General features: G+C 37.1%; 3 protein-coding genes across 6 annotated transcripts in view; 1 reads left to right on the top strand and 2 right to left on the bottom strand.

Moving 5' to 3' along the window:
• Nucleotides 1-3413: 3413 nt before the first annotated feature.
• pcare1 (photoreceptor cilium actin regulator 1) lies at nt 3414-8268 on the bottom strand. The gene is made up of 2 exons (XM_051869287.1): nt 4949-8268; nt 3414-3641 (listed from the first exon to the last, which is right to left on the bottom strand). Exons 1-2 carry the CDS (start codon nt 8266-8268, stop codon nt 3509-3511), a joined length of 3453 nt encoding a protein of 1150 aa, XP_051725247.1. The 3' UTR covers nt 3414-3508.
• A 1980-nt stretch (nt 8269-10248) lies between these two features.
• Nucleotides 10249-14753, bottom strand: LOC127498127 (G-protein coupled receptor family C group 6 member A-like). Its single transcript, XM_051867113.1, has 6 exons — nt 14557-14753; nt 13926-14214; nt 13050-13781; nt 12708-12923; nt 12291-12408; nt 10249-11348 (listed from the first exon to the last, which is right to left on the bottom strand). Exons 1-6 carry the CDS (start codon nt 14751-14753, stop codon nt 10249-10251), a joined length of 2652 nt encoding a protein of 883 aa, XP_051723073.1.
• A 3342-nt stretch (nt 14754-18095) lies between these two features.
• Nucleotides 18096-24975, top strand: part of zgc:103755 (uncharacterized protein LOC449988 homolog) — a 55778-nt gene continuing 48898 nt past the window's right edge. For all 4 annotated transcript variants that reach the window (XM_051869309.1, XM_051869310.1, XM_051869311.1 and 1 more), the window contains exon 1: nt 18096-18258. The gene's annotated coding sequence lies outside the window, so the exon portion shown is untranslated. The remainder of the gene's footprint in view (nt 18259-24975) is intronic.

Consider the following 24975-nt stretch of genomic DNA (forward strand, 5'->3'; position numbering starts at 1 on the left):
ATTTATCATTTATACAGAAGTTTGGGTTCCATTCTTTGTAAATTAATTGCCATTTGGATTTGCATATGATCCCACTCCTTCCTTGTAAAGTAGATTGCACTACGCTAAAGTTTGTAACAGCAACTAAGACTGTACTGCCTTCACATTCTCTCCTTGGACTCTGATGCCTTTTTTCTAGGCATGTAAATACATCAGCATTAAATAGCACAGTAATGTTTGTCCAGTGTAAGATCTCCATCTTGTGGACAGTGATTGTCAGTGTATATGTGCCTCTTCTTTACATAGCTAGAAGTAATTACTTTAAATATAATCAGATCATTATGCACAATTCAGTTACCAGCAGGCTATTTTATTTATTTATATATTAATTAATTAATTAATTATTTTTGATAAAATGTGATCTCTTGACATATGACAAAGTAATCATGTCACGCACTTTTTAATTTGTACCCAAGTTTTTTTTACTTTTGTCTTGCCTTTAAAGACTGTAGTTTAATTCTATAGCGTGACCCAAGAGAAACGATTGAGGGCTGTGAAAGTGTATAGGCCTATTATTGGTTTGACCCACTGAATGACGACTCTTCTTCACTGAACTAGTAGATGATTTGAGTCTGAATGAGACTGATTGTGTCTGATTGACTGAATGAAAGTGGGTGTGTTGACTACTCAATTCAGCATGTGAGTCTTTCCCGTTCACAACAAAGACAGATTGGATTAATTATTAATATGTAAATATGACTGGTGACATTACAATGACACTGTGACGACCCATGTCTTTAGTGAGGTTTTCCCTAGCTCTGGCTGGATGACTCCGTGTCTCCGCCCTCCCAAATGTTTACATCGTCAACACCTGTTGCTTACTTCCCTTTGGGGAAAAGCAAAACGGGTGGCAGACGCAGGCAGCCTGCTTGATTTGTTTCATTTTGTTTTTGTTTGGTTGTGTTTCATTTTTCACACACCACAGTGCCACAGCACATTACATTCCCATGCATTCATTTAGCATTACACTATGAAAGCCTGACTGCTACATTACACATATCTTTTGTTTAGTTTTCCTTTTGCTTTAATGTTCGGTTTTCTCGTGTTTCCAATTTTGTTGCGTCCCTTTTGAGCCACGGGTTGTAACAGACACAAACACGTTACTGAAACTTTAATAATAGACTATTGTTGTCTTTTTTGATAAAAGTGCAGTTCACGCAATGTTGGAAAATGTATTTGCTTTGTTGTCATTCGTGATTTGTAGACACTGAAATGCACATTTAATGCACATTGTTCTTAAGGAGGGGTATCTTCCCCCATCTTACCCAATGTACTTTCCAGAACTTTCAGTAGTACTTTCCACATTTCATTTGTGCATTGCCACTAAAACAATATACACCACAATGACTTTTTCAGCAATTATAATTCCACAGATGAATAGCTGTCATATTTTTTTTAGAATGAACCAAGATTTAACATTGTTAAAACTTTATCTTAAATGAAGATTGTTTTATATGTTTATCAGCTGCTGAAAAGAACACACAGTACATTCTCTCTCATACAAAAAAAAAAACAAAAACCATAACAAAAGAAAAAATGCTATTGAGAATTATGGGAATTTTGTGCACGCAGCATCTCAGTCAGCATCTCAGCATCTCCTGTCATCTCAGGTAGTAAAAGCTGTTTTGGTATTTGTTGCATGCTAGCTATAGATGTTGAATGCCGCACTGAATGTTGAACATACCAGTCACGGCACCTAGTCTGCGTTCCATTCCACTTCTAGACACGCACTCGCGAACTTCCCTAAGCACTTCCCCTCTGGGGAATCCCTGCCGCCATTTTGGAGTTCCACTTTGTGAAGTGGACGAGGGAAGTTTATATGGACACTTCAGGCAGCTATATACCACAATGCAACACGATTGTGACGTCACCGCATATCGCGTTTAATTTACACCACCACAAACAACTCTATGATACATTAATTATTTTTTTTAAATATTTAAAACAACCCAAACCTATATACCTATAGAATACTGCATTAAACAATTTCGTAGGGGAAAAAAATAAATAATAAATCAACTCCATAGCAGATTCAAGGGCTTGGGACATTCCTATTCAGACCATTGCAAAGGGTCCCCCAGTAGTGGGCACTCATGCAACATAAGCAATGACGTACATCCGAGTCAACGAGACTGAGGGAAGTTAGCGAGGGAAGGGCATAAAAAACAAACTGGAACGCAGCCTTGTCTGAAATTTTTTTTGAATAACTAAATACTTTATAACTTAATACTTCATAACTAAATAACTAAATATTTTAAAAGTATATTCTATCTACTATAAACGTCTGTAGTATAAATGTAATCCAGACATATTACATCCGCCATTTTGTCATTTTCATGTGATCCATGGCCACATGGTATAGTAAAGTGTCCATCATATGCACACTTCCGAATCTCGCCGGAAATAACAAGTCATATTTTTCACCTACTATTTTATGAATACTGTGAATTTGGAAATACTACTCTTTTCACTTACTGTTTTTTGCTTACACTCTAAAAAAAGATGGTTCTTTAAAGATTCTTTACACATAACAGTAACAGTTCTATAACAGTAACGTGCAGATGCGGCTAAATAGTTCCAACCAGCATGGTATGTTGATGCCTTGTTAATTTATTTCCTTCTTTTTTGGCAATTATGTTTAATTCATAAAAATTGTGGAACATACAATGGTCAAAGGAATTATACTTCTGTAGGATGAAAATAAATAGAACATTATCTGGAAGAGGTTTAACCGAAACTGGCTGGTTTACAGTTTAATCAGATATTTTTCAGTGTTCCATGTTTTTTTCCCCCAGTTGCTTTCATAGAACATGATTCTTTGTTATTTTAATTATTGTTTTTCAATATAACAATGAGCCCAAATAACCCAAACCAAGTTAAAATGGTTTTGAAATAATAATAATAATAATAATAATAATAAAGAATAAGATTTCTCAATGCAAAATGAGAGTTGATTAGGGGTCTTGATACATTTGCGAGGATTTTAAAGTCTCATCACTGCCTTCTTAACTCCAACAGAGATGTGGAGTTAAAGCTGTAAAAGAAGAATGTCTTTGGATGATAATGATAATGTACATGATAACCTACCTGATAACCTAAATTCCTTGGTATAATGTACAATTAACATGCTTGTTTTTTAAGAAAAAGAAAATATCTGATACATTTTTTTTTTTTTTTAATATATATATATTTTTATATATTTAGAAATACAAATATAAAAAGCCAGCCAAAAATATTCAAAATACAAAACATTTTCAAAACAAATTTCAGACCAAATGAATTGAGGCAACTAGACCAAATACTGTATATGCTGAAGTATACACTGAAGCTTAAAAGATGAAAATCACGGTGATTGGAAGTGATAATGAGAAGGCCTTCTCAGAAATAGCTATTTTCATTTCCCAGCAGGAAAAAAAAGGATTTAATCCCATCCAAGGTTTGCTAATCCATAATCCCACTTGCTCCTTCCTCATTTCCCCCATTCCCTCTGTAAACCCTGGCCCACAATGCACAAGTCTGGATGTGAGACAGACCGAATTGCCCCTCTGATTTCTGTTTGCTCCCTCCATGGCTTGTCTCCTCCGACTAGACCATCTTCCAGTCTGTCATAACAAATCAGAATAAGGGCATTAGTGAATTGAAGGATTAGGGAAGTGGGCCAGAGCTGGTTAGCACTGGTCAGCAGCAAGTCATTGAGAGCTTAGTTGTCAGGGATTAGGATTTATATTACAATGTACGTGAGAGAGGAAAGTGTATCTAAATCGCATCTTGATGATATACATTTAATGTTTCCCCAAGTTATTTATTTATTCACCCAATTTGAATTACCTCTTGACATGGGGCATGCCCACACTCCCTTTCATATTACTGTGTGTGTTTTTTTTTTCCATCAGTCTTTCTTAGTTTCTCTGAAACAGGTTTTAAAAAAAAAAAAAATCTAAAAAACAAGTTTTTCCACGTGCATGAAAGCTTTTCATCCTGACCTGAGAGTTATCTTGCTCCACCTTAGTATGCAGTTTCCAAGAGATACATTTGTTAGTTGTTGTTGTTGTTGTTGTGGTTGTTGTTGTTGTTGTTGTTGTTTTGAATGTTATTCTCAGAATTGAGAAGTATACATATATTATATAAAAATGTAATTGCTAGGGGTTGTAGTTGTGAATATTGCTGGATATCCTATATAATTTCATATTTTGAAAATTGTAAAGTTTTAATATTTAATGTAAGTATTTTTAATACTGTGCATCTGGCACCACAACGTACAAATACAAACTTAAATTAAAACAAACCACAAATAGATTTGTCCCTTGTTATTCACCCGAGAGCTGAGTGGCATTTACACAATGAACCCATAATTGAATTTCAAAAAATGCACTCTTTATTATGACAGAGACAAGCATAGTGCATGTCCTCTAACATTTTCTTATTCTCTTTAAAAAGGAAATCTGGAACAGAGGATGCAATTTCAAGCATGAATGGTACTTGCTTCAGATTCCCTTATCAAAAAATCAAGAAACGGATACTGTATCGCTATTGAGCATCAAAGCCGAAAGGGTCTGAGTTCATAGATCAGAAATTAAAAGCTCAAGTTTTTTATTGCTCACAGGGCTTTTCTGCATAGTTATCATAACTGTTTTATCACCCTTATCTTCTTCAGAACATTTGTGAAGTTGTGTTTCTGGGTCATTAAAGCACAGATATTCATTTTCTTGATGAAATGGATAAGCAACCAGGTAGAAATGTTGAAGTGTTTAGACAATTTTAAGTTGACTGAGGTGTAAAGTCAGTTCTGTGCCAAATAAAATGTTAAATTCCAATGCAAATTTCATCTCATTCGATGCATATCATACTAGATAATAAGTAGTTATACTTCAGCCTTTCATTTGATATCAAAAGTGAAAGTTAGACTCACCCATGGGTGCTAATTGCTGGTTCACTCCCACAGGTCTCTGCTACAGAGATGACTGGAATCCTGGGTGGCAGGCTTAGACTGGGCCTCCTGTCTGACTGACTGCGCCGGATGAATGGCTGAGGCCCTCGTGCAGACACTGGCAGCCGACCACGCTCACCCCATGGACGAGGCAGAACACTGCTACCAGTGGAGGCCCATGCCTGAGGGGGCTTAGGTGTAGGAACAGGTTGAGCCTCAAATAATGATGATGAAACTGGGCAAAACACTGATCGAGCGTTACTAAATACTCTGGAAATGTCCTCAGTACTGTTTTCTCTGGACCATCGCTGCACTTTTGGGGAAGCAGGAGGTGATGGTGCCTTAAAGGGGTAGGTTACCCCTGTCATCGTGATGGGGGTGTGGTCTTGTCGCGTTGCAGGGGTGCTTGGAAGTGTTCGTTGGCCAGCGGAAGGTGGGGTGGGGAGTTTGCGAACTACAGGAGGACTCGATGAAGTTGAAGAAGAGGGTTGACTTTTCAAAACTGGAGGACTAGGGAGCCTCCGATGTAACAGAGGTGTGGATGGTAACATGCGAAATCTGGATACAGGTGGAGTGGAAGGGTGTTGGCTCCTGCAGGCACTGTTTGGCACTTGTGTTTCATTGTTACTGTTCTCCTTTTGTGAAACCTCTACATCACCTTGGCAGGAGGAAATCTGCCTGTGGCCCTGCTCAGCTGTAAGTTTCTCTGTCAGTGATTCAGAAGAATGCCTTAAGTGGATTATCTTTCTTGCTTGTTTGTAGAGGGAGGCAGCCTCCTCGCTTTCCGTGTCTGTTTCATGGCTGGAATCATGGTGACCACCCTTCAGAACTCCTCTGGTTTCCTGGTGCGTGGAACGAACTGGCGACATGCTAACAGAGCCCTTACACAAATTCCCCCTACTGGGTAGCACTGTGACAGAGTGCAGAGAGGCTCGTAACCTATGAGACATTGCAGACCTTTTTGGTAGGGTGGATCGTCCCCTGTTTGTTACATTTTCTCTTGTGTCCTTTGCCTGTACATTTTCAAAGGAATTGTCCATGAGTACCTCAAGTGGAGGGGGTGGTAGATTGTCAATGTCAAGATCCTCTGTCCTTTCAGAACATCGTGACTCCCCTCGACCACTGAGTATACTATTTTCATTGAATGCTAATGTGCCAGTGGGACTTAAACCTGGAATGATGGGAACACCACACTTTCTTACACCAAGCATTTTTGCACTGTCTGGGATCTGTCTACTTTCCTCCAACCCCTGACTAAAGGTGTCAATCAGTTTTTTAACAGAATTCCTTTCCCTATTCAATCCTGAAGATTGGCGAGGTGACGGTGGAGGACTTGGCACAGGTATTACCTTAACAGGCCCTATAACAGGTGGAGCTTTCAGGTCTTTTTCCTTTCTCTTTTCTTTGTCCTTTTTCTTTTTTTCTTCCATCTCATCCTTTACACTTCCTTGCTCTACTTTTGCACTGCATGACTTTCTTTGATTACTTGGAGAAAAAATGTTCCTATTTAAAGAACGCTGCCTGTCAAAGGCAACTGATGAAATGGTTTGCGGTTGCTGGATTTTCTTAGATGAGCCTTGCTTTGTATTTCCTTCACACTTAACCTTGGTCATCTTCTCCAGCCTTTGGTTGAGTTCCTTTTGAGTTCTCTCAAGTTCAGTCAGTGTAGGATCTTCTGCTTTATTGCGCAGAGAGTCTGCTGATCTCGACCGTTTTGTAACTGTGGTCTTTTTCTTGGAAGTTTTAGAGGAAGCTGTTTGGGGTCTTTTAGAACTTTTGTCACCATCCTCAGTCCACTGGTGACTGCTGCTCTTTGGGCTGTCTGTCTGTTTTTCCTTTATTCCAGAGCCTTGGGATGGCAAAAAACGAATCCGGCCACTAATGGCATCTTTCAGCTTTAATGTCATTTCAATGTTTTGTGGATTCTCTATTCGCTTTGTTGGCAAACGACGTGGTTGACTAAAGTCTGGAAGAGAAGAATCTGATTGTTTCCTTCTTTTATCCTTGCAATTTTCTTCTTCACTACCATTCTCCACATTGTCCCCTTCACCTTCATCCAAGGATATAGAACCAAGTAGTGATTCTGTATCCCTCTGTTCTTTTGCTGTAAGAGTGCAAGTTGAGTCTATAGAGTTAAGAGAGCTGCTTTTGCTCATTGTTTTGAGAAGTCTGCCTCTGTATGAGCCTTGGTGTACTGGTGTAAAACCACAAGGGCTACTTGATGTAGCACGAATGGTTCCAGTTGACTCACAACTTTCTCTGCGTTGGCGTTGTCTGTCTGAACCTGCCAGGGATTCACTTTCTGCCCCAAGTCCACTATCTTCACTAAAAAGCGCAGAGTCTTCTGGGCCAGGTTTTTTCTGTGATGCAGCCTCAATCCGTGAAAGCAACCGCATTAATCTAGACTCTGAAGCCCGTTTTGTCCTGAGTTTCTCATCCAGAATTTCAGTAATGGAGGAAAAGTAATCCACTGCCTCCTCAAGAGCGGTATCCCCAATTCCACACACTGACTGACCCACTTGACGCATCTTCTGTACGGTATACTGAAGGAGCTGTTGTAGCAGGTCTGGTGGGGGCTCACTACAGGTGGAAGAAGTCAAATTTTTTGCTGAGTTGGGTGAGGAGAAATTCTTTTTTTCGCAAGGCCAAGCCAGATGTTCTCCATTTCCTTTGAACATCATCTCCCCCTCTTCCACGATTTCCTGCAACCCTTTATTTATTTCCTCATAACGTAATACCATGAATGCCACCATGGGTTGCAAGGAAATTTGAGTTTGGGCTGCATGATCTAGTAACCCTAACAGATCTTCATATTTAGTGATGCTTGGGTTGAGATATGCATATGCTGCTTGATGAGCCTTCACAAGTGCCTCTGGAAAGTCTACTTTTTCTTCATTTTTTCTTTCCTTTTCTTTCTTCTTGTTTAGTTTTACACCTTTAGAAACTTTCTTTGACTTCTTTGCACCCTTTTTCTCATTAGCCTCTCGTTTTTCTTCTTGTCTTTCCTTCCCTTGAGATAATATATTGATACTAATCTCTTGTGTACCCAGTTTGGCAGAAGCAGCCCCGTCAGTTGCAGGCTCAGCCGAAGAGAATTTTTTCCCTAATGACGTGGAACTTGTGTTGTTTTGAACCGTTGATTTGTTTCTATCTGTGTCCCCTCTGTAAGATCCTCCACTGCTCCCATCATCAGACTGTGATTCTCCTGGGCTCTCCTGAGTCCCTGGAAGTAGAGTTCTCCCTCTTCTGAATGTACCCTGTACTCCATGGAGACTGTTCCCCCGTGATGGAGAGCAGCCCATTTCAGAGCAATTGCAGTTCACCTAGATTTTGCAAAAATACAGTCCAACAAATACAAGGAGGCAGACCACTCCATCTGACGCCAGGATGTTTGAGAGTCACCAGCTGCGCTTGTCATTTTCAGATGACTCTAATTACCAGACACACAGTTGACTGTCTCTATGTATCCTAGGAAATCACGGTAGAAGGAACTTTTAGAAAAATCAAATGTGAAGTCCCAATGAAGTCTCTTCTTATTCAGTTAAAAATGAAAAAATGAAAAAAATATATATTCCACAATTGATCAAAAGTGTTTGTATTTCTTTTGAAGCAAATATTGTCAAGCATTTTCTCTAACACCGTAGAGTCCCTCTGTACCTTTTGGAGGACGAACAGCTAAAGAGATTAGTAAGGATTTGAGAGTAGTCCTAGGCATGCACATATGTCAACTTACAGCAAATAAAACACACGGTCTCAAGACCTTAAGCTTATTAAGGTAATCAGAGTTGTTTTCAGGTAGCTTTTTATAGCTCAAACCAAATGTCCCACAGAAAAGTTGGTCTAAAATAAAATTCTTTTCAGTGAACTATTGTAAATCATAAATATTCCATTTGATTTTATGCATCTTGTTTTAACCTTTTTAACAGAAAAATATATTTATTCCCAGCATATATTTTATTGTGACACATTGTTTTAAACAAGACATAAAACCAGTGATAATAACAACTTTTATTATACTGTTGTACTAGCATAGTGGCACAAAAACCTGTATTCAGCCCCAGCTGCTGATTGGCGTTCTGACGTCAGTGCTAGAGAGGGGAATGCCAGCAAATAGTCTTGTTTAAAGGGATAGTTCACCCAACTATCAACTACCATAGTAGGGCAAAAATACTATGGAAGTCAATAGCTACCGTAAACTGTCTGGTTATAACATTCTTTAAAACAATTTATTTTGTGTTCAACAGAAGAAAAACACTCATACAGGTTTGGAACAACATGAGGGTGAGTAAATGATGACAACATTTTCATTTTTGGGTGGACTATCCCTTTAAACAGAAGAGATCAACGCCAGCTATTGGATGAAGAATTCCTTGTGCACCAGATCATTTTTTTTTAACATTTTAATAGGACTTTAGAGGGGCATTGTATTATATATATAGTAATATTGCAAAATGTTTACATATATTTTTTTTTCATTATTTTCTGAAAACAAACAAACAAAAACATATTGACATTCCACATATTACAAGTTGCATATACTATTCTATTATTTATGTTGGTGAATGTTATGCTGCATTCATAGAACACAATTCACAATTGCACATCAAACACATGTAAGGAATTACAAAACACTCACAACACACACAGGGTCACAGCACCCTGCTTGCATTAATATATTTGTATTTTTACATTACATCTGAAATATGAGATATAAGATATTTATGCATCAAAGTTGTATCTAGGGGTTTATCTAAGTGGCACCAATTACACCAAATATATATATATATATATTTTTTTTTTTTTTTGACTTGCCCATTTACTAATTAATAATTTACAAAATAATAATGTCAGCAGTGATCTACTAAAGAGTATATGTCATACAATAAAAGATACATACAATACTTTATACATTTCAGTTAGTCTTAAGAGACTATTTTGCATTACAGAAAAGAAAATATTTAATATTCCTCTTATCATTAATATGTCTCAAAGAAACAAATATTTTTAAAAGGTCATACATTTTTCATTATTTCAATTCAGAACATTTTGCAGCTGGGATTCAATGCTTATTTTGAACTGGGGAGGATGTTTTGCATTCTGAAAGTTGTAGTATGTCAGAGGTGTCCAATCCTGCTGCTAGAGGGTCCTATCACTTCTGGTCAGACACCCCCCACAGGATTGGGCACCCCTGTATTTAGTTTTCAAAGAACATCAAGCACTTTTGTTTCAAAAGATCAAGGCAGATTAGATTCTTTATGATATGACCCTTTTAACATCACTTATCAAATGGATTTTCTCCTAGGCCTTTTCCTTATTGTCTGGTAAAGAAATTCCATATTGTCTATGTTGTTCTCTTGATGTAACTCTTTCCTTGTCGATTTAATTGAACCCAAACCAGTATCAACTGAGTTAATGGTATTTTGTGATCCCATTATAAAATTAGGTTCTTTTGTTATCTCTGGAATCAAATCAAATGAGTCGATGATGTGATTATTGGCTTTTGCTATATATGCCTCTCGACTAATCTCTTCTTTCTTCTTGCAGAGAGCCATGTACCACTTGGGTGCAAAGTGACAGAAAATAATTCCATAACATGACACTAAGATGGCAGCTGCTTGAATTGAATAGCGCTCATTGATCTTAGCAATGTACACAGGGGTAAAACAGACCCACACAAAAAGGTAGACTAGCATGCTTAGGATGATGTGTCCAGTCTCATTGAAACGCTGAGGTACTTTTCTCCCTTTAAAGGCCAGCAAAAAGCAGATAAAAGCCAGCAATGCAATATAGCAAAGCATGATGCCAAATCCAATGCCAGAACCTTCATTGCACTGTACAGTAATCAACATGCTTTGGTCAGACTGAAAGGTCTCCACAACTGGAGAATCAAATATCATCCAGAAGGTACAGATGAGGACTTGAATGAGAGTACCACAAGTTATAATGACAGGGGGGTTGTAAAACCTTTTTATACGCTCCCGGCGATACGGTAGAAGAAAGGTTGCAAAGGTGCGTAGAGCTTTAACCAAAATACATGAGACTGTGAGCGAGAACCCTAAGGCATACAAGATCTGTCGACCCCTGCAAATGTGAACATTGGGTTTGCCAATAAACAGTATGACACTAGTATAGCTGAGTGCTAACCCTGCCATGATTACAAAACACATCATTCCCCCTGCCTGTTTCATGACAGGTTCTCCAAAAAAGACCAAGAAGATAATTAGGGAGAAGAACAACAACAGATAACCTAATGCAGTAAATGTAAGCAGAACTATTGCATGGGACCCATCCCATTTCCAATAGTCCTCTTCCTTTGGCTTACACGAGGTCCATCCTTTCAAAGACCAGGTACCATTTTCACAAGGGAGGCAATTTGGTAAGTCTGAAAGAAAGATAAAGTTGCACACCTATTTCAGTAATTCAGATTTATGGTACATTTCCATCAAGAAAATTTCAAGTGTCTCAGCATATGAATTTTCACTTTTGAAATCAGGTTAATCGGGTTTGAAAACATTTTAAAGGTAAACTACTGAATTCTATACTTTCTATAGAGTACATTAATGCGTGCTCAATTTTTCAGTGGCATTGGTCTCTGAAGTATTTATTCCTTCATTTTTTCCCATAGGATTTTTTTTTAAAAGTTAGTTAAAGCATTATAAGCCATTAACCAAGCCAACCAGCTACGAGATGAATCATAACAAAAAAGTATTTGAAAATCAGGCAAAAAAGACAAAGGTACAAGACTGTGTACTTAACTGCTTTAATGAGGGTAAAAAACTACAATCCCATGAAGCATTGTGAATGATATCATCGAATTAAAGATGATAGATAAATATAAAACCATTCATTTTAAGTTGTTGATAATATAGAAACAATATATTTTAAGTTTATTGCAAAATATGCAGATAAATAAGTATTTTGACAGCATAGCAAGAGTTCCCTGCAAGCTCTTTTGGCGTGATTTGCTCTCAAATTTTCTATACAGCTTGATGGGTAATGTAGTTTTTCACCACGAATATGTTGAAATAATGGGAACGGATGGCATATACCATCGATTAACAACCTCTGAACTCACAGGTCTTTTTTAAAGGTTTATAAGTTATTGTTAAAAATGAATTTCCTTATATAAAATGAATGGAGGTTTTACTTTCAGAACCCGACTATTGCACTCTATTGACATCTGTGTTTAAAACATAAATTTAAAGTTAATTTCGACACATTTTTACATCAGTTGTGTATCTACTGGCTCAAATTGTAATTTCTAATAAAAAATTAAACAAGAAATTATCCATAAAAACAACACCATTTACAATTTATTACTTACTTGTTTCATTAGAGTAAGTACCCTCTAAACATTTTGTGCAATTATGGCAGCATGATGTTTTGAGAAGTTTCTTTGCTGTACCAGGAGGGCAAATATCGGAGCACATTGAAATAGGAACCTAAAATAAGATGCATGGAAGCATGGTTAATATGTAGTCCTTACTTGAAATATTTAATAATACCCTTTTGATACTGTTTATGATACTGGTGCCTAGCATGGGATGCTGGTATGCTGCTTATCCAGCAACCTATGGTTAACCAGAAAGACCATGCAGGTTGAAACATTTTGGTTGGAGAACAACATGGCTATGCAGTTTGATTCAGCATAGAAATTTGTGTTGGTCTAAGCCTTTTCATGATTTTATGTATGGTTCCATATACTGTACTAATGAGGTTTTATAATCACAGTTATTCTCACCGTATTGCTTGGATTACTCCATGATATGGGTGCCTTAATGTGAACTTCTTTTTTCGTCAGATTGTAATTTCCAACAACAACGAAGCGTCTCTGGCCAGTTGATTCTTGTGGTTGCCAGTTAATTAAATCATAGCCATTCATGAAATTTCCAGATGCATTGAAATAGAATGTCTGATTGTCCATAGTAAAATTGACCTTTTTCAGTTCCTTGAGAAGCTTTTAAAAAAAAATAATTAAATAAAAATAAATGAGTTTCAACCTTTGTAAAAATGCGTAATCATGGAAATTATATCAAGACCTGTTCCTTTTTACATATGTTAGCATTGGATGTAAACAACTTACCATCCATGGCGGAAAATCCCTTTCTCCAGGGCAATCAGTTTCACTGCAGTTTAGAAGACATTTCAAAGCATGAGCAATGGACCATACAGCTAACCTTTCGCCATAGGTTATGCTGATGTCGACAGCTTCCGTCAGAAAACCTGTGTCTTTCCCTAACTGCTTATACTCCTCAAGGAAGAGGTTTACAGAGCCCGGAGCAAGAGTCAGCTGATGCAGAAACTCCTTAAAACCAGGATTAGGACCAGTGATGAATGTGAACCCAAAAATGTCACCTAATTGATTGATTCCATCCATTCGAGATATATTTCGTGACATTGACCAAGCATCACTTGCAATCCAAGTACGTGAGATGTTCTGCCGAATCATCTCCTTGAAGAGTTTAGAGACCAGCTCTTCCTTTAGGATAAGTAACACAACTTTAGCTTCAGATGAGCGGATTGTTTCCGCCACCTCTTGGATCCTTTTGTCGATTTCATCATGAGCTAGGTAATGAGGCAATACTTCTTTAAAAGCAGGGCAGATATCTAAATCTTCTGCATCTGCCAAGAAGCTTTGCAAGGCATTTTTCCCGTAATCATCATCCCCATAGACCACCCCAACCCAGTCCCAGTGAAAGTGTTTCATGAAATTAGCCAGAGCTTTGGTTTGGTGAACATCACTGGGAATGGTGCGCAGGAATGCTGGATATCGTACACTATCACTAAGCGTTTGTGCAGATGATGTTGTGCTTATCTGAAAGAGAAAATAAGAGAGAGAGAGGGAGAAATAGTTCAGGAATATTCATCGAGAGTTATATTTGACTCCCTGAATCAAAATCAAAATCAACCCCGAATCAAATCAAGATTCTCCCTAGATGTACATGATAATGTTACTCACCTGTGGGACCATGTATAGACTCAGAAGTCGAGCCACTGCTAGGGAGTCTTCCGAGAAGCGTGCTCCAATGATTGCTTTTACATTTGGCCTTTCAAGCACCTCACATTGGACAGGCAGTGTGCCATTCACAGCGAGCAGCTGCTCAGTGCTCTGAATGGCTTTAGAGGCATCAGAGCAGGTGTCACAGATGTAGTAGCCCAGTCGCACACCCGGGAGGTAGCTGGAGTTATTGATCGTTTCAATAGTATGCACAACAGCTAGAGTCCTTACAAGTGAAAGGAGATTTAATCTACAAGGAAATAAGGGAAATCCTAGTTAGAAAAGGCAAAAACTATAGCATTTTTTTCTAATCTAAGAAATCTTAGTATTTAATAGTAAATTCTTACTATTTTTCTGTACACAAGTTTAAATTGATATAAATCAAGTAGCATTTGGTGTACTCTACAGCGTTGTTAACATAACATATATTCAAAAATAGTCTTTTGGGTTACAAATATTGAGTTATTACATTCAACAAATGAAATGTGCATTTAGATGCTGGGAAATCAACACTCAAAGTCTTCTAGGCTACAAGGTAACACACCACAAGCATAGATTACTGTACATACTATGAAAAACAACAGATACTTACTCTGTGCAGTTGTATTTTTCTGGACGTTCCCGCACCTGTAGCGTCTGTACTTTGGAATGACAGGAATTGAGCACCCCAATCCGTATATCCCCATCTGCCCAGGCCCCGCATATGTTTGGCGAGTATTCACAGGCTGACCCAGAGCCAGCTAAAATAAGAATGCCTATTAAAGGCCTGTAAAAGACCTGTAAATACATGACAGACAACCTGACTACAATATTACTCTTGAGATCCGTTCAACTTGGCAACAAGTGTAAAAAGCATAAGTAACGTGACAGTCTTTCTGGTTTAAATAATGAAGTGTACAAGGGGGCTGGCTCATTCTGACTGCAAACACAAAAGGTGTGAAGTGATTAAGTTGCTGGATCACATCCAAACATCTGCCAAACATGCCTTTATTCCTCACAATTCCCAACAGACCGGTTCTGTGTAATCCTAATAACTCAAATAACATTCCTTTAAGAGCTGAAATTTGAAGCAGCTGTAATTCGCTAAGAAAAAGTGAGGAAATTCCACATGCGTGTTAGTATGTATTGAGAATGTGCACTGAAAACAATTTCAAACAGAAATTGCTTGTAAACATCGCAAGCAATTAAAAAAGTAACATTACGTTAGTTACGTTTCCATCCACATATTTTATGTGCATTTTGGAATGTTACAAAAAATGAATAATGAATCAAAGTTCTGACACGGAAGCTCTGCAATGTGACTTCAATGTAAACTGCGTATGACAGTTCAAATTGTTGAATAAAGTCGTTATTTTTGTTTTGTTTTTGTGCACAAAAAGTATTCTCGTTGCTTTATAACATTAAGGTTGAACCACTGTTGTCACGTTGACTATTTTAAAGATGTCTACCTTTCTGGACCTTAAAAGGTGCGATGACGTTGCTGCCAATGTGTGCTTCAGACACCCTCGGATTTCATCAAAAATATCTTAATTTGTGTTTCGAAGACGAACGAAGGTCTTACAGGTTTGGGACGACATGAGGGTGAGTACTTGATGACAGAAATTCAATTTTTTAGTGAACTAACCCTTTAAATGTGAGGTTTACCTATATTTTATTTGAAGACATACAGAACTTAATTTTGTTCTTTTGATAAACATGAAAATAATGATTCAATGATGCAAAAATAATTAAATTCTGCTGTAAAGCAGCTGTAAAAAGATTATATTCAGTTGAAATCATTTTAGTGTTGATTCAGTTCGATTCAAGTTCATCAATTATGAAAAGAGTTCAATTCATCTACAAAACATCTCTGGAGAAAACAGTAATGTCATTGTCCAGCTCAGTTCAGTTGTCATCCAATAGTGTCAGTGCCGTCAAATCAGTAATATTGCTGAATATTAAATGTCTCCAACTAAGCAAGCCAGATGCGACTGCGGCAAGGAACCCAAACTCTATCGGTGACAGAGAAACCAGGCTCAGTCAGGGGACCAGATTTCTTTGGCCAAACGAACTAACATCTGGTTTAATTCCAGGCTGTATCACAAATCAGATTGTGGATTGATATCATTCAGAATATTTCATCCAGTTCCGTCTGCTTGAAGATCAGGATACATTATGACAGCATTTGGTGGGAGCTGGCCATACAGGTTTATGTTATGTTCGTTCATCTGGACTATCACAGTCACCTGAAACTGATAGTAAACATTTTGAACAGATTATATCCATTTTCTGTTTTTTTTTTTTTTTTTTTTTTTAATGTTAAAGAATTATTAGTATGATCAATTATACTGCCCTCTGCACGACACTGCCTGAATAACAGATTTCATTTTTGAAAAGGTTTTGATTTTAACACTGGATGCTTAATTCTATGAGGCACATTGCTTTTTTACATCATGAGTATGTTTTTTAATGGTTTTAATAGCTGTCATCAAACAGTCTGTATACTGTATAACAGTCTACCAAGTACTCTTTATGCAAAGCTAGAAAGCATATTTATTAATTCAACTGGTCTGTGTGCATATTCAGGTAATCTCTTGTAAGGCTGTCAGATATTTATGTAAGTATGTATTTCATGTAAAGCTGTCTAGCTGTCAGATATGTACTTACTCTGGACAGAAGAGGTTTAAAATGTTGCAAATGGCAACTAAAAGGGAATTTTCAGTATTGCCTTTGACTATCAAGTCATGCAATCAATGTGAGGTTTCATGGTTCAGAGGTTTTTCACAAAAACAAGTTTGTGAATCTGTCTCGCCATCTAGGGAACTTCTCAACAGAACATTTTAAGTACATTAAATATCGCTTGTTGATCAGATTAAGTGACCTACTTTTGACATTTGCTCTTGCACTCAGGTGTGTTTAAATGCCAAAAGGTAATTCCCGGACGTCATTACTGGAGTTTCTGGCTTTGTCAATCATAGGTAGAAATATGCTGTCAACCGCACAATATGCTGTCAACCACACTGCTGTCAATATGCCATATGTCCTCTTAATTTGCAGTGCTCCAATATATTAAAAATTAATAATTTTCATATAATGTCCAATAACAGATAAATGGCAATATTAAAATTCAAAAATATTTTGTATTATTTTACAATATTATTTTATTATTATTTAAACTATTATTTTTTTCTAAATAAATAAATAAAAAACATTAGAAACTAAAATCAAACGTTTTACAGTAAATACTAAATACATTTTAGAGGTTCATTTGGAGATTACATTTGACAGTGTTATTAAATTATTAGTGTTTTTTAAAGATTAACATTGTTTGAGACTTAGAGTTGACAGTAGTAATTGTAAATATGAAACATGAGCATGCACAATTATTAAATATCTATTATTGTTTGTTAATAAACTACAAAATCTTTCGGCCCATTTTCATTTTAGTATCACTGAGATAGTATTATAGTTTTTATTAATATTTTGAATTTACATTTTGTGTTTTCATTTTCTGTTTGTCTTTTTTTTTTTTTTTTTTTTTTTTAAATCTATAGCCTATAGTTTTTAAATTATTTTTCTGATTTAATTTTAGTTATTTTATTGCATCAAGTTAAAATAAATGAAAATGAGAAATGTTTCCATGGCAAATGGCTGAAATGAAAACGTGCATCCTTACTCTTGATGCGATGCCTTCCTTACATCTGAGAATCCACATCTGGATTATGCGTTTATTTTTGCAGTCCATATTATAGAATACTTACAACATATCTGCAATTATTTTGTCAGAGTTGTGTAGCCTATTTAAGTATCTTCAGATGGTTTTTATTACCCAAAAACCCTTCCGTTAGGCCTACTTTTCAGTGCGTATAAGGGCCTGTGGTTTTTCAAACACACTTTATCAAAAAAAAAAGAAAAGTTAGTCTGATTATTTTCCACAGTTCAGTATATATATATATATATATATATATATATATATATATATATATATATATATATATATATATATATATATATATATAATTTATATATATATATATATATAATTTATATATAAATTATATAATTTTTTATTATTATTTTTACATAATTTAACTGTTATTATTTTCTCCTTTTATTGCAATATTACAGATCAGATAAACTGAAGGGGATTGGTTGTCTTCCCTTGCGTTGAGCGACGTCTGTGTTACGTCACGATGTCGGAAGTGAATCCGAACAAATCGAAGGCGCTGAAAACAAGAAGATAAAATGAAAGCATGATCACGAAGCTAGCGACCCAACGAGATAAACTGCGGTTTTCTATTTCACAAAGGAACAGGTATTTTGTCTCCGTTGTCAGAATGTCTCGATCCCGTAATGTCTGTGTTTGCTGTGTATTTGAAGCAATCGATGTGTGAAATGATGGATGGCCCTTCAACAAGCTGTTGCAGAATATGCATCAACGTTACTCAAGTGATAACTCTGTTGAAGTTCTGTTTAGTAAACGGACATGATAGTTTCAGGAAAAACGTATGTAATATACATCTTTCTGATAACAGTCTAAACTGGACAATATTCAGGCTTTAATCTGGTTCTTATGCTCAGCTGTGTGTTATGTAATAAGGTATTACTCTTATGAAAGGTGTTACATTTACAAAGTCAGTCAGAAGCATAATCTGTAGTTTTGACCACAAACTGTCACATATGCTGAGTACTGAACAAGAAAAAGGCTACTCTGGTAACTACATGATAAAGTGATGGTATGAGAAAGTGAAGATAAAACAGATAGGTCAGATAGCTGGTCTTTAAAGGTGCTCGCTGAAGGTGAATGTGATTTTATCAAGTACAACATGTTCCTGGATCAACATCTTTGTTGATCCTGGAACAACATTTCAATCAACCAATCAGATTTGAGGGTCAAGTTTACAGTTTATGTCAAGTTTAGGCTTGCAGTCAGGGTTGTAGGTGCTCCTACATCAGTGTTATTCACCTATCCTTTCCCTGTGATTTTAGAGAGAAGTTATGGGTAGAGCTAGTTTCAGGGGTAAGGATAGGGTTAGGATTAAGGAATGTTGTTCTATAGTCCCAGGATCAACAAAATATGTTGCCTCAAAAAAACTTCCATGCAATGTTTTGGGAACATTATTTTATGGTTGTACAACCTACACAAGAACATTTTTTTTTTGACCATTGTTACTGGGTTCCCACAAATAACCAAATGGGAACCAAATACTAACGTTAGGGGAATGTGCTGTGTTTGCTGGGGAATCACTCTGTGTTCTTTTTCTGATCTTTTTTTTATTTTTTTTATTGTTGTTCAGGTTTAGTAGAGTAACAGCTGACCTGACCCACAAAGCAACAAAGGCAGTTCATGTGTTTAGGTTGATTACTAGTCATAACAAGTTCTGTCAATACATAAAACTCGGCAGTATTATGTAATAGGTAACTTAAATCCTGCCTTTGTGCAGTAACCTGTTTTTATTTCTTCAGTTTTTTTTTTAGCTGTCGGGTCACTATTATGCTGTCTTTGTTATTAAAACCTCTGATCTATTAGAAGAGTATTTACTCTCTCTAGGGTAGGTATTTGCTGTGCAGACACACCTTGAGGTGCTCTGTGTATGGTTCTCTTATAATGGACATAATGCCAAATATTCTTGGTTGTTAATCATTGGTATGCAAAGGTAATGATGGCACAGTGATTCAAATGAGGAGATGAACTGTTATATCTATTAAGATTTATGAGTATATTTAAAATACTTCACTACAAGTGAAGGCTCAAAGGTGCAACTGGGCTACTTTTTATCTAAGTTAAAAACTTAAGACAGAAGAATAAAACTTAAAGACAGTGCTTTTGTTTTGTGTGTAGGTATGTAGTGCACATTCAAGGCATGAATTTAGATTTATCTCAAATTCTGAATTTTCTAAAATTTGTCTGAAATATTCTATTAGGCTAGATTCTTAAATTCTGTAATTTCCACAGAAATTATAAATGGATCTTTTCTTTTGTGACATCATTACCTTTGTACACTGATCTGTAAAGCACAAACATATTTGGCATTATGTAAATCAAGTGAAGGCCCTTTTTGACTTTTATTGTATGAAAAAAAAAAAAAACAGTTTCCACACTAGTGTTGTCAAAAGTACAGACTTCAGTACCAAGTCGGTACTGAAATTTAAAAAATGTGATGATACCAGCATTTCCCCCTAGCATTTTGAGTGCTGTTGAGCGGATTCTTAAACATCTCTGATTGGCCAATGTGTTCATGCGCTCAACAGATATGTCTGTTATTGGCTACAATGATCAATGCTTCAAAAACATGTTGTATATAGACATCTATGACGTTCTTCACCAAGCGCTTACACAGATACTCACGGGAGCGTTTGAAAGCGGGCGTCTATCAGCGGATCCCTAATAAATCCGCTAATAGATGGATCCGCTGATAGACACCTTCTTTCAAATGCTCCCGTGAGTATCTGTGTAAGTGCTTGGTGAAGAACGTCATAGATGTCTATTTACAACATGTTTTTGAAGAATTGATCATTGTAGCCAATCACAGACATACACTATATTGCTAAAAGTATTGGGACACCCCTCCAAATCATTAAATTTACGTGTTCCAATCACTTCCATGGCCACAGGTGTATAAAATCAAGCACCTAGACATGCAGACTGCTTCTACAAACATTTGTGAAAGAATGGGTCGCTCTCAGGAGCTCAGTGAATTCAAGCGTGGTACAGTGATAGGTTGCCACCTGTGCAATGTCCATTTGTGAAATTTCCTCACTACTAAATATTCCACAGTGAACTGTTTGTGCAATTGGGAACAACAGCAACTCAGCCACAAAGTGGTAGGCCACGTAAAATCACAGAGAGGGGTCAGCGCACAGTGCGCAGAAGTCGCCAACTTTCTGCAGAGTCAATAGCTACAGACCTCCAAACTTCGTGTGGCCTTCAGATTAGCTCAAGAACAGTGCGTAGAGAGCTTCATGGAATGGGTTTCCATGGCCAAGCAGCTGCATCCAAGCCTTACATCACCAAGTGCAATGCAAAGCGTCGGATGCAGTGGTGTAAAGCACGCTAACACTGGACTCTAGAGCAGTGGAGACGTGTTCTCTGGAGTGACGAATCACACTTCTCTGTCTGGCAATCCGAGGGATGAGTCTGGGTTTGGCAGTTGCCAGGAGAACGGTACTTGCCTGACTGCATTGTGCCAAGTGTAGAGTTTGGTGGAGGGGGGATTATGGTGTGGGGTTGTTTTTCAGGGGTTGGGCTTGGCCCCTTAGTTCCAGTGAAAGGAACACTTAATGCTTCAGCATACCAAGACATTTTGGACAATTTCATGCTCCTAACTTTGTGGGAACAGTTTGGGGATGGCCCCTTCCTGTTCCAACATGACTGCGCACCAGTGCACAAAGCAAGGTCCATAAAGACATGCATGAGCGAGTTTGGTGTGAAGGAACTTGACTGGCCTGCACAGAGTCCTGACCTCAACCCGATAGAACACCTTTGGGATGAATTAGAGTGAAGACTGCGAGCCAGGCCTTCTCGCCAACATCAGTGCCTGACCTCACAAATGTGCTTCTACAAGAATGGTCAAAAATTCCCATAAACACACTCCTAAACCTTTTGGAAAGCCTTCCCAGAAAAGTTGAGGCTGTTATAGCTGCAAAGGGTGGGCCAACTCCATATTAAACCCTACGGATTAAGAATGGGGTGTCATTAAAGTTCATGTGCACGTAAAGGCAGGCGTCCCAAAACTTTTGGCAATATAGTGTATTTTGAAAGTCAATGAAGTCGAAATAATATTGGACCCATTTCGACTTTTATGTATGAGGAAAAACAGTTTCCACGGTAGTGTTGTCAAAAGTACCAAGTCAGTACTGAAATTTTAAAAATGTGACGATACCAGCATTTCCCCCTAGCATTTTGAGTGCTGTTGAGCGGATTCTTAAACACCTCTGGCCATTGTGTTCACGCACTCAACAGATATGTTGATTTTTTTTTTATTTATTTATTTTTTTTAAAGGGATCCGCTGATGGATGCCTGCTTACAAATGCTCCCATGTGTATCTATGTAAGCGCTCGGTGAAGAGCATCATTGATGTCTATTTACAACATGCTTTTGTATTGCATTGATCATTGTAGCCAATCACAGACATATCTGTTGAGCGTGTGAACACAGTGGCCAAACTGAGGTGTTTAAGAATCCGCACAGCAGGGCCCAAAATGCTAGGGGGAAATACTGGTATTGTCACATTTTTTTTTTTTTAAATTTCAGTACCGACTTGGTACTGAAGTCATTATTAGACCCATAACATTCCTTTAAATAAATGCAAACTTTATTTTGAAATTGACATAAGGCATCAATGAACCAACCAAACACTGTTTCTTATGCACAGTTTCACGCACTTACATTGTACTTTCTGTGCCACCTCAGCTGCAAAGCTCATTCAAATCACTCAGTCACATGGGCCAAATGAATATGTAATTATAGCTACATGTTATAGTGTGCTGACTACGCTACAACAGGTCCACTTGTGAATGTTACTTTTGAAACATACATACCTCATATTATGGATGTAACCATACATTACTGGCTTACTAATCAGTAATAAACCTGTTGACCACCATTTTCCATCTCTACTAGTTAGAAAATCTAAAAGCATTTCTCTCAAACAAAGACTAATACTGCCCTTTCATGAGGGTGTGTTTCATGAATAGCCCAATGGAAAGTGGCCAATGGTGGCCAATGATGGCAGAGTGCGCAGAGATGCCGAACTTGAAGGGTTTACTGTACCTTTGTTGAAGTTTGTTTTAGCTAATCATTAACAGGACAAAACTACAATGCTAGTTATTGAGCAAACGCAAAACAGACAGTCGGACTACCGTGATGGTGAGTGTTGTGTGTTCATTGTTTCTTTTTATTAATGCATTTTTGTAATGAATCCCAATGGGTTTTCTGTTTGTTGATAATGCAGAATTTGAAAAATTTGCTTTTTATATTTGCTTCAGCCCTCTCTAATCTGCTTCTCGGGTGCTGAATAAGTGTTCTTTTATTACACCCAAAGCTGAGTGAGTGTGATATTTTAAGCAGCTTTGTAATTCAGTGTGCTGTGGCTCAGAATGATGCTGTGGTTAATGATGTCTGTAAATTGAGATTGCGAGCTCTGATGACTTTATTAATAACTAGGGCTGTCAGTTTTCATTTTAATGTTATTAATTACATAAGCTTATTAATCACATTAATTGCAATTAATTACTTGTATCAATATTTGCCAAAAAAAAAAACCTAAATGAAGATAATGTAGGACATTATATAATTGCAGATGGACAAGTAATGCCTTACTCACGCTGACAGCAATTTTAGAGCTTCACAGTAACAATAAAGGGATAATTCACCCAAAAATGTAAACTCATCATTTACTTACCCTCATGTCAATCAAAAAACTTTAATGTTTTTTTTTCCCCTGTGAAACACAAAAGAAGATACTAAGTATGTAGAGCTGAACAAATTGTACATTTATAAATAAATAAATAAATAAATAAATAATAATAATAATAATAAAATAATTAAGCACTCCAGGTTTGCTTTGCTTGTTTGGCCTAACCATATACCATGGTTGGGATTTGAAGCATTTATCATCTCGTATTGCTACTGCTTAGACATCCAGGCAGAGAAAGACCAAGAAGACCACATTGCTACCAACAGAAAAAGTTTTTAAGGATGTTCACTCTTGCTCTTCACAGCAATCAGACCTCTTATAGTAACCAAAATTGAGCGTAGTTTTTTTTTTTTTTATAAATCTCTCTCTACTTGCAGTTTTTGAACCATTCAGTATAACTATAAAATTATTATTATTATTTTTGTGATTATTCTTAAATAATCACAATATTAGTAAGGTGGCCATAAAGTTATGCCTGATCATTGTACTGTGATATATATATATATATATATATATATATATATATATACAGGTGCTGGTCATATAATTAGAATATCATGAAAAAGTTCATTTTTTTATTGTAAATTATTTTTAAAAATGAAACTTTCATATATTCTAGATTCCCTACATGTAAAGTAAAACATTTCAAAAGTTTTTTTTTTAAATTTTGATGATTAGAGCGTACAGCTCATGAAAGTCCAAAATCCAGTATCTCAAAATATTAGAATATTTCCTAAGATCAATCAAAAAATGGATTTGCAAAACAGAAAAGTTCAAGTTCTTTAAAGTATGTTCATTTGTGCACTCAATACTTGGTCGGCAGCACATATTACAGCAAATGACTTGCTCCTAGCACAAATTACAGCATCAGTGAAGTATGGCATGGAAGTGATCAGCCTGTGGCACTGCCGAGGCACTATTGAGCCTTCAGATCATCTGTATATTGTTGGATCGACTGTTTCTCATCTTTCTCTTGAAAATATCCCATAGATTCAGGTCAGGAATGTTGGCTGGCCAGTAAAGCACAGTAATACCATGGTCAGCAAACCACTTGGAAGTGGTTTTTGCACTGTGGGCAGGTGCTAAAGTCCTGCTGGAAAAGGAAATCAGCATCTCCATAAAGCTTGTCAGCAGATGGAAGCATAAAGTGCTCCAAAATCTCCTGGAAGATGGCTGCATTGACTTTGCACTTGATAAAACACAATGGACCAACACCAGCAGACATCACGGCCCCCCCAAATCATCACTGACTTCAGAAACTTCACACTAGACTTCAAGCAGCTTGGATTCTGTGCCTCTCCAGTCTTCCTTCAGACTCGGGGACCATGATTTCAACATGAAATGCAAAATTTACTTTTATCTGAAAAGAGGACTTTCGACCACTGTTCACTGTCCAGTTCTTTTTCTCCTTAGCCCAGGTAAGATGCTTCTGACATTGTTTCTGTTTCAGAAGTGGCTTGGTAGTCCTTTTCCTGAAGATGTCTGAGTGTGGTGACTCTTGATGCGCTGACTCCGGCTTCATTCTACTCATTGTGAAGCTCTCCCAAGTGTTTGAATCGGCTTTACTTGACAGTATTCTCAAGCTTGCGGTCATCCCTGTTGCTTGTGCACC

The sequence above is a fragment of the Ctenopharyngodon idella genome, chromosome 17 (genome assembly GCF_019924925.1).
Source record: "Ctenopharyngodon idella isolate HZGC_01 chromosome 17, HZGC01, whole genome shotgun sequence".
Classification (NCBI taxonomy): domain Eukaryota; kingdom Metazoa; phylum Chordata; class Actinopteri; order Cypriniformes; family Xenocyprididae; genus Ctenopharyngodon; species Ctenopharyngodon idella.